General features: G+C 41.5%; 1 protein-coding gene across 1 annotated transcript in view; it reads left to right on the forward strand.

Moving 5' to 3' along the window:
- Positions 1-9,579, forward strand: part of KIF21A (kinesin family member 21A) — a 139,292-nt gene that overhangs the window by 102,949 nt on the left and 26,764 nt on the right. The window contains 3 exon segments of the mRNA XM_025209701.1: positions 5,960-6,020; positions 6,252-6,306; positions 9,412-9,574. Coding sequence (XP_025065486.1) covers positions 5,960-6,020; positions 6,252-6,306; positions 9,412-9,574 — 279 coding nt within the window.

The raw sequence follows: 9,579 nt of genomic DNA on the forward strand, positions 1-9,579 counted from the left end.
GCTGGGGTCAGATGACCCCAGCCAGATGTCTATCTGTCTTAAAGACCCCCAAGGTAGGGGAGAGCACCACCTCCCTTGGAAGCCCATTCCAAATTTTGGCCATCCTTACCGTGAAGAAGTTTTTCCTGATGTCTAGCCTAAATCTGCTCTCTGTCAGTCTGTGACCATTATTCCTTGTTACCCCAAGAGGCGCCCTGGTGAACAGCGCATCTCCGATTCCTTGCTGCGCCCCTTAATGAATTTGTAGATGGCTACAAGATCACCTCTCAGCCTTCTCTTGTGGAATTATTTTTCAGTTAAAAAAAACCAAACCAATCCCACTACAACAGCAGCTAGCTAGAAAGGAATAATGCTGACAGTTTTGTATAGCACCCTTCATCTGATATTTTCCAAAATTTGCTTTGAAAGCATGAACTAAATCTCAAAATATTCTTGTGACATATTCCTGTAAGCATTTCCACTTCCATAAAATCATAGAATCATAGAAAATGAGGGTTGGAAGGGATCTTAGGAGGTCATCTAGTCTAACCCCTTGCTCAAAGCAGGACTAACCCAAGTAGATCATCCCAGCCAAGGCTTAGTCTAGCCAGGTCTTAAAAACCTCCAAGGATAGAGATTCCACAACTTGTCTGGGTAACCTGCCCAGTGTTTTACTACCCTCCTAGATATTTTTCCTAATATCTAACGTAAGCTTCCCTTGCTGCAACTTGAGACTGCTGCCCCTTGTTGTGTCATCTGTCACCACTAAGAATAGACTAGTTCCATCCTTTTTGGGAACCCCTCTTCAGGTAGTTGAAGGCTGCTGTTAAATCCCCTCTGTCTTCTCTTCTCCAGACTAAATAAGCCCAGTTCCCTCAGCCTCTCTTCATTAGTCAGGTCCCCCAGCCCCCTCATCATTTTTGTTGCCCTCCACTGGACTCTCTCCAATTTGTCCACATCCTTTCTGTAATGGGGGGCCCAAAACTGAACACAGTACTCCAGATGTGGCCTTACTAGTGCTGAATAGAGCAAAAAAAAAAGTCACTGTGGCTAAGTTTAGACAGTCAAAAACCCTGAGCCTGGATCGATTCGGTCTTTGCCAGTTAGTCTAAAATGCAGAGATTAAGCTGAGAAACAACTGGACAGCTATTCACTTTTGCTTCAGAAAATGCAGGCACATGCCTGTAGTGGCTCAGGCCAGAAGCTGGGGGATGCTAGAGCAAGACTCTTTGGCATGGAGCCAGCATGGGCTGTGTGTTCTCTTACTCTTCCTGCTGCCCCTGGGGTCTCTGGGATTTTCAATCCAGACTCACAGCAGCAGAACTCTGCAGGGTTGCTCATCCCTTCCTCTTCCTGCTTCCAGGTGCCCCTGGGATTTGTAGTCCACAGTCGCAGGCATCGATAAGTGTTTAGCAGGACAGGGAAGCTCTGTATTTGGGGAAAGGGAAGTTTAACCCCCCTCCCTGGCCACAGACCCCAGGTGGTGTTTGCCTGGGGCAGCAGTTCCTGCCTCCCCCTACCTCCCCAATCCTTCTCTGCTAGAGCAGACAGCCCAGCCCAGGGCTGAAAAGCATGCTGGGATGTGGGGAGACTCTGATTTAACTTGAACTAGGAAGGGGTCTGGGACAAAAGTTTCATAAACCAGTTTGACCCAAATCAATGAAGTCTGATGCTACATTCAACCAGGTTTATCTTACAACAGTTTCAGCCATTTTGAAACTGGTTTATGTGCACAGGGATTCTGTTCTGTTACAGGATTAAACCAGTTTCTGATGACTTAAACTGATTTATGTGTAACTTCTGTCCCTAGCCTGTGAGGTTAAGTGACCTGTCAAGACTAGCAAGTAAAGAAACTGCATCTGTCTGGAGAAAAGAAAATTTGAATCTAAAAAGGAATTAAAAAAGAAAGTTGGAAGTAATAGTGGAAAAGAAAATTATTATGGTCTAGAGCAAAAGAGTGGATGTGAAACTTACTTCCCTAAAAATCTGTATCTTGCTTTCATGGATGGAAATATTAGAATTATCATTAAAGTAAAAAATAAAAAATCCACCTCATCAAAATAACTTTTATTTTAGCTTTTCTCCATGAGGCAAGATGTTAATTTATATTAAAGCATTAAATCCTTTTAAAGAACATATTTCATGTCTATACATGTATACAAAGTGTTTCTAGTTCTGTCGCTCTTTGAACAATTATCAAAGCGTAGCTGATAAAGTAGGCTGTTACTTACTAAAGCTTACACCTTTCTGAAGGAGTTGGTCCCTAAGGTGCCGCCATGCCCTGCCTTTTACAAGTACTAAGTGAGTAGTTTGTGTGTTAGCCCCTGTTGTGAAGGGGCATTGTACCTTTGTAATTCACTGTTTTCTTGTACTCACCAGCACGCACAGGATTTTGGAAAGGGGGATGCAGTTAGGATTGGGTCTTGGGCCTTCCCAACTGGCAAGACACAGCAAGTACTGCTGGCTGCCTGTCTGGTTTGGGAAAAGGTGCCTGCCAAGGCATCTGAGAACTCAGTCCTGCTGGAGCTGGGCTTCTAGGCTTCTTTTCTCAAGTCAGACAGGAATCTAGCAGTGCCTGCCAAATCAGTTTGGAAAGAAGGGCCAGGCAGCCTGTCAAGCATCAGGTCCTCAGCTGACTCAGCAGGTAATGCTGGCTTCCTGCCTGACTTGGGAAGGGGGCCAGGGACCCTGCTTATGCAGTTTTGGACTCTTGACTACTGTGGACAGCAGGAGTGAGGGAGGAATTGAAGAAGGCCTGTGACCACACCACCACACCCCTCTGATTCTTCCTCCCCTACTTGTACTTTATCCTTTTGAATACAGGGTGTTTATAAAGCCCTTGTGCAACTTTAAACTTTAATAACTTTGGATATACACACGATAGAAGCAAACTGTAAACGACAATTGAAAGCATCATTCATTACGGTTTTAGCATAGTGTAAGATATGCATAGGGTAAGGATCACAAATGCAATTCATGGAATTGCTCAGCAGCAACTGGAAAATGTTTTCTGTGAGTTGGAAAATCGGATTGAACCATAAAAGATGGTGGTTATGTTGAAGTCTAGAAATTTCAGCTGTATTGTGCTAAAACTTAATGAATTGTTTTCAATCACCATTTACAGTTTGCTTCTATCATGTGTACATCCAAAGTTATTAAAGTTTAAAGTTGCACAAGGACTTTATAAACACCCTGTATAATACAGTATACCCTTTTGAATTAGGCTTGTCCTAGTACAGCTGTTCCAGAAATGTTGCTGGAATTAATTTTTTCTGAAGTCCCCCTAGAATTGGTTTGCTTGTTTGTGGGTTTGGCTTGCAGCTGTGTATGTGCAGATCGAGCTTGAGGAAGGACCACAGTATGCTGTGTCACTTTTGCATACTGCTGTCGGTCAAACTAATTACATTCCGATGGCTTGTTATTCACCTTTAAAAAATCTCTGCTACTTTTTTCCACCTGTATTTCTAGTTTCATTTGCTTTTGCTCTCCTTCATGTGCAGTGCCACCCCATGAACCTTAGTGCTCACTTTGTCTTTGCTTGCTAAGAGTTTCATACCTTATTTCTCTCTGCTGCCTTATATAGCTTTTTTCCTCTTGTGTCTCACTATATCACTTCATTTGATGAGGCCAGCATGTCAAACTACACTTACAGCCCTCTCACAGCCCTTCCTATGCCATAGTTGCAAAACAAACATAAAAAGGGAGTTCATGTAACAAGATAGCACAGATGAGTGTGACCCAAAAATGCATAAATAAATCCTTCTCTTGTGTAGCCACCCCGTTATCTCATCTGTTTCTCTTTCCACCAGCACTTTTTATTTTCAAGTTCTTTTGAGGTGTTATCTGTACAAACTAGTTGGTAGGCTCTTTGTGGCAGGGACACTGAGTTGAATTCAGCCTTAGTGTAACTTGTGAATCACTGAGAGTAGTGTTTATTTTATCAGCAGTGCTTTGCTGATAGTAGTTTTGCTACAAAATTTGAATTGTTCTGCTTGACTTACCTCCTTTTCTGCTCAAACTTAGTAAGCAAATACTTTAAAGAAAATTCGAACCTAAAAAGGAATTAAAAAAGAAAGTTGGAAGTAATATTCCTGTTATGTATCTTTCTTCATAGTATTGTTGTTTTTATCCCCAAAATGAAGCTATATTTTTAAACCAGTGCAAAAAGTTGAAGGTTCTTGATGAGTCTTGTGTAGGGGGAGAGAGAGAGAAGTAGTTAGGTGTGTTAGTCTGAAGTCAGGCAGAAGGCAGGATAGAGGTACACCTTATACACTAACTGATTTAGAGATGCATAAGATTTTGTGAGCCACAGCTCACTTCATGAGATGTTGGGGTAAATTGACAAGGCTTGAGGCTTGTGTAAGCATTTTGGGGCCTGGATAGTCTTGTAAGTATAAGACAGCATTTAAATTGGCTCCATATTTCTCACTACTATACATCCGTTGTACAGTAGTGGGTATATAAGGGGTATTTCCCTCTCTCTCTCTCTCTTTTTTTTCCTAAAGCATGAATTTTGATAAGAAATACATGGAGAAGCCTACTGCAGTGTTAATAACATTGCTTTTAACTTCTGTTCTATGCATTATGTACTATTCTTGCTTCCTAGCAGATATGCATACTTGTGTGCTAAGTAGTAAGAAAATAATATGATTCCTTGTTGTCATTTAATTAAATGACATTACATGTCAGCAGGGCAAATGTTATTTAATTCGTGGAATTATTGCAGTGCGCCAAAAAAACCAAGTGAATTTCATTAAAAGTTGTATGTTTTGCATTCTGAAAGTGTATTCTCATCCAGCATTCAATTATAATGAAAATAAGTAACATTGTTTTCTCCCCAAGAGATAACAGGGTTTGATTTTGCAAATTATACTGTCCAAATGTGGGTTTTTGGGGGGTTTTTTGATTCCTTAGTTCTTGTGTTTTTAAGTTGTTTATATCTTTACCATCAAGCATACATATATGCTGTAGTGGTTGTCTTAATTTAGCATCTTGAATTTTTGCATGCAGATTTCATAATCAGACTGATTTGCTGTTACAGCGTATGATGTGCATGCTGGTGTTGTCTTAAGTGAATGGATATGTGTACTCATTTTGTTTCAGGAGATACTTCTACTGAACAGGTTTTTTTTGCACTTACTTGAAATATAGTGTATAGTTCTTTAGGAAGCTGTTTTTCTGTCTTAGGTAGTGGTATAATCCTGTTCTAAAACTTAAATGCTTGTATACTAATGATATGCTTGCTTCTGTCTACCAAAACCCTTGAAAATTAAAGTTACAGAAAAGTTTTTTATTTTGTTTTACTTCTAAGCATTAGGATGTTACCACCTTATATCTGAATAATCACAAAAGATGGAAGAAACAGTCTGTCTACCCAGGAACGTACAGTAAAACCTGGATTTTTCATTGAGCTAAGTTCCTAAGCAACCTGTGAAGATGAGAGTAGCTTCAGGGGATCACCAAGATACTACAGCTAATGGAGAAGTAGTGGCCTTGAAGTATAAATCACAACAATCAGCTGAGTGGCTTATCCTTAATTCAGTAACTTACTATGAATTAAGGAGGTTGTGAACCGTCCCAATAAGAAGAATCCAGGTTCTGCTGTATTTTTGCACTAAGGTTTTGTTATTCTACTTTACTCTTTTTTTCCTCCATTCTTCCATTTTCCCCTTTCAAATGGTATGTAGATTTTTCTGTCTTCATTGACAGTCATCTGCAAAAATAGATGGCTACTTTTGGTGCTTTGTTCCTAGCCTAAGATTTTCATGGGAGCCTAAGGAGATTAGGTGTCCCACATTGAACAAGAACTGATTAGCAAAAACATTTCAAATTTTTTGTTGATCCTGAACTTAGTATATATTTCCACAAGGAAGAAAAATGTAGATGTATTAATTGTGCTCAGTATATTCTGGGGACTTTGTGGGTTCCACAGACCTGTAAGGTATAAGCAGACTAAATGTGTCTTTCCAAAATTTTCTAGAAAATGTAGAAGATAGTTCTGATGAGGATGCACCACCACACAGCCCTGGAGCAGAAGGAAGGTAAAGAGGTCTTTGGAAACTTCCTTATCTACTTTCAGCAAACTAAGTTTAATTTGTTTAGCTTACACTATTCATTCATTAGAAAATATTTCTAAACTGTTTTCTTCCCATTTCACCTCTAGATTCAACAAAAAAGATATCAAATTCATAAAGTGTTAATACCTTGGATTTGGAAAAAAACCATGAAGTTGTTCTTCACTTTCTCACTGTATCACTGTTTTCTCCTTCTAGTTCATTGTCTTCAGATCTTATGAAGCTGTGTGGAGAAGTTAAGCCCAAGAATAAGGTAAGGTGTCATTATAATAAATCTTTCACTGAGAAATGCTGTGAAAGTGTAGACTCTAAAAGCCCATTTCAAATGTTAATGAAGAACCACTAAAACTGAGGTAGTAAAGTAGTGATTTTTATGTGATTCCGATATCTTCTTTCTTCTTCTAGAGTTTTTTTTTTTCTGCTCCTTCAATTCAGCTCAGCACTTATATGCCTAAATCCCATAAGATCCCATGGGACATATTGTTAAGCATTTATTTTAGTTCTTTGCTGAATCAGGCTTCCAGTCTGTAGTTGTAGAATTGCAGTTGAAGGCATGATTTAACCCTACAGAGCTCTTGATCACAGGTGATAATACAGTAAATTAGTAATAGCTAACTTTGAGATTCCAGATGGAGTTTGTAGATTTTCACCAGTTAGAGCAACTACCCTTTTCAGATTTGGTATGGAAAATCATTGACATGAAAATTAGGAAGCAGCTACCGTATTAACAAAATCATTTTTTAGATTAGCGGTGCATTATCATAAGACCTTCTTTCCTTGAGAAGAAGTAGGAAATAATTTCGTACAGATTTAAAAAGAAAAATAGAGATAGTTATGAATACAAATGTCTGCTTAAAGACTCTCTCTTTATTCTGAACTTTTTTTAGACTATTGAAAATAAATAAGTAAGGGGTGATAATGTCAGCATTCTTAGAAATCAGAGATCCAGTAAGAAAGCAAAGTTTCATATTTCAGTCTCTCAAGCTTTCAGTCGATCTCTTTTTAAGGAGCAGGCCAGTCTGAAATTGCTTTCTCCTTCCATGGCATAAGACTGATTTACACTGACCTCTTGTCCTTCTTGACATGTATTCCGTACCCTTTCTCCCTGTCTCTAAGTAACTTCAGTGGTGAAGAGGTTGACAGACTGACAGTTCTAGAAATTGATGCGATAATTTTCAACTAAAGATTAGCAGCAAAGATGTAGTGCTTAGATACAGATTGATAGAAACTGTAAGAGAAGGTCTTACCCTAGCAGTTTATGAAAGTGTTTTGTAGGGGTACTGTTTAGCAAAAGGAGGGACTGGAGATGAGGGAACATTCCTTGCTTGTAGATGAGGGAATAAAGTTGGTGTTTCCTTTTACTTTTACTTTGGTGTCAAAGCAGAATTTCCCACATTGTTCATCAATATGCCTCAGATATAAGAAGGTAGTTCCTGCCAGTGCATCAATCTGTGGGAGGTTTTTTGGTAGCCATCAGTTCTGTCAACCTGATTGGAGGCCATTATGTGCTGGTTTCCTTTGAACTCCACTGGACTTTTGACTTTGAGAAAAGTTGTGCATTACTCTAAAAAAGAAGTATTTATCATTCTTCCTGGGACCAAGGTGCATGAAATGAAGTTCTGAGTTGATCCTCAACTTGCATCCAGGTATGGGGAGTTATACTTGTAGGCAATGGATTTTACTTTTTCGTTAGGAAAGTATAATTTGGAATATTTAGTAGTCTGCCAGGTAAACCATATGTAGCATTATCCTGAACTTCAAAACATTTTTTTGCTTTGTTGCACAGTATATATGCTGCTTGTCTTCCTGAGCTCCTTTTTTGTTTGCTTGTACCTCATTGTTTATCAGTTATATAAAGTATTATTTACATGAGATTTTTTTCCAGTTACACTGACCTAACCCACTTCTTCCTCCTATTCTGGAGTAAGAGTTCCTTTATTTGGCCTAGCTTAAACCACTTCCAAACTGGAAAAAAACACTGTGCTCTCCATAGGTTCTGCGTACATGTGGGCCTAAGGGCCCTGGCCCCAACCCCCCTCGGGAAGAGGGAAGGGTGACCACCCATCCCTAATTGGGTGGGATAGTCCTGAAATAGGAACATCAAGTCCTGGTCTCAGGCTGCATGACTCTGGGCTAGTATTTGTCCTGGATTCTCAGTATCATGTAGGGATCAAGATTTTATGTTCACTGCAGAAAAATGTGGGAAATGGCAGGTTTTCCCTTGCAGGCTGGCAGAGTTCCAGCCAGCAAGGGGCTGTGTGGAGCGGGACACAGGGGGCACCTTTTGCATGTGTGTGCGTGCACATGTGCACGTGGCCAGGAATACAGACCCAGGTCATAGTGGAGAGCAGCTTCTCTAGCTGCCTGCAGGTAAGTCTATGGGGGCAGGGCAAATTAAAGCCCCCATGGTGAGGGAGAGAGTGGAGCATAGGTTGCGTGGTACATGGAGCCTTGGGCCAAGGCAGGGAGTGGGACAGCCATGGGTGGCACATCCAGGGGGTGGAGGGGTGGCTGTCTGCTACTCCTGTGCATTTCTAGGCAGCAGGGTATGGGGGGGGGGGGCATGGGCCCCCCAGATTTAGGTGCAGCGCAGGCAGAGCAGGGGCAGATGCGGGCTGCCTGCTGTGGCCCTGAGGGCCTCCCCTCCCCCCATCTTGCCCCAGGGTCATCCCCCCTGCTGCCCTCCCCCAGGAGCCCCGCGCTGGTCATACTGCCATGGCAAGGCACCCCCTGCCCACCGGGCAGCAGTGGTAGTGTGGAGTTGTGCTCCCCACTGCTGCTGGGCAGGGAGGCAGTGCCTCATCATGGCAGTGCCACTGGTGCGGGGCTCCCAGGTGTTGGGCAGGAGGGCAGGGAGCCCCAAGCCCTCAGAGGGAAGCCTGCATCTGCCCCTGCTCCGTCACAGGCTCCACTTCGCTGTGCTGCGGCAGGGGGAGAGGCACCATCTTATGCCCCCTCCTCGCTCCCCAGCAAAAATAAAAGTTGGTGCCTATGCTATCAGGAGAGGAGGTATGATACTGCTAAAACTGTAATAGTTTGAACTTGCATGAGCCTTAAGATGTTAAGTAATATGGTAAAATGGGCAGATTATTACGGTTGGCTTCAAAGGATATTCTTTAAAACAGTTGTCCAGTCACCATTTCATGCTGTTGAAATTGACCCTGACCCTCCTACTGCAATTGTTACAGTGGAATGAAGCAGACTGACTTAGTTTTCAAAAGTAGTTAACAGCTGAGTTAAGTGGAATGCATACTGCTAAATATTTAAAAGTAATAAAGAGGTTAAAAATGTAGCACTATGATACAAACTGTTAAAGCTCTTGTGTGCGAGATGTGAACCGTTTTTTATTTTTATCTAGGCCCGCCGAAGGACCACCACCCAGATGGAATTACTCTATGCAGATAGCAGCGATTTAGCCTCTGATGTTAGTACATCGGACACCACTATTCCTGGTCCTCTTGCTTCTGTTGCAGAAGTGCAAGAGATTGGGATAACTACTGATACAAGTGATACAACTGCTAGGGAA

This window comes from Alligator sinensis, unplaced genomic scaffold (assembly GCF_000455745.1).
Source record: "Alligator sinensis unplaced genomic scaffold, ASM45574v1 scaffold9_1, whole genome shotgun sequence".
Lineage (NCBI taxonomy): Eukaryota > Metazoa > Chordata > Crocodylia > Alligatoridae > Alligator > Alligator sinensis.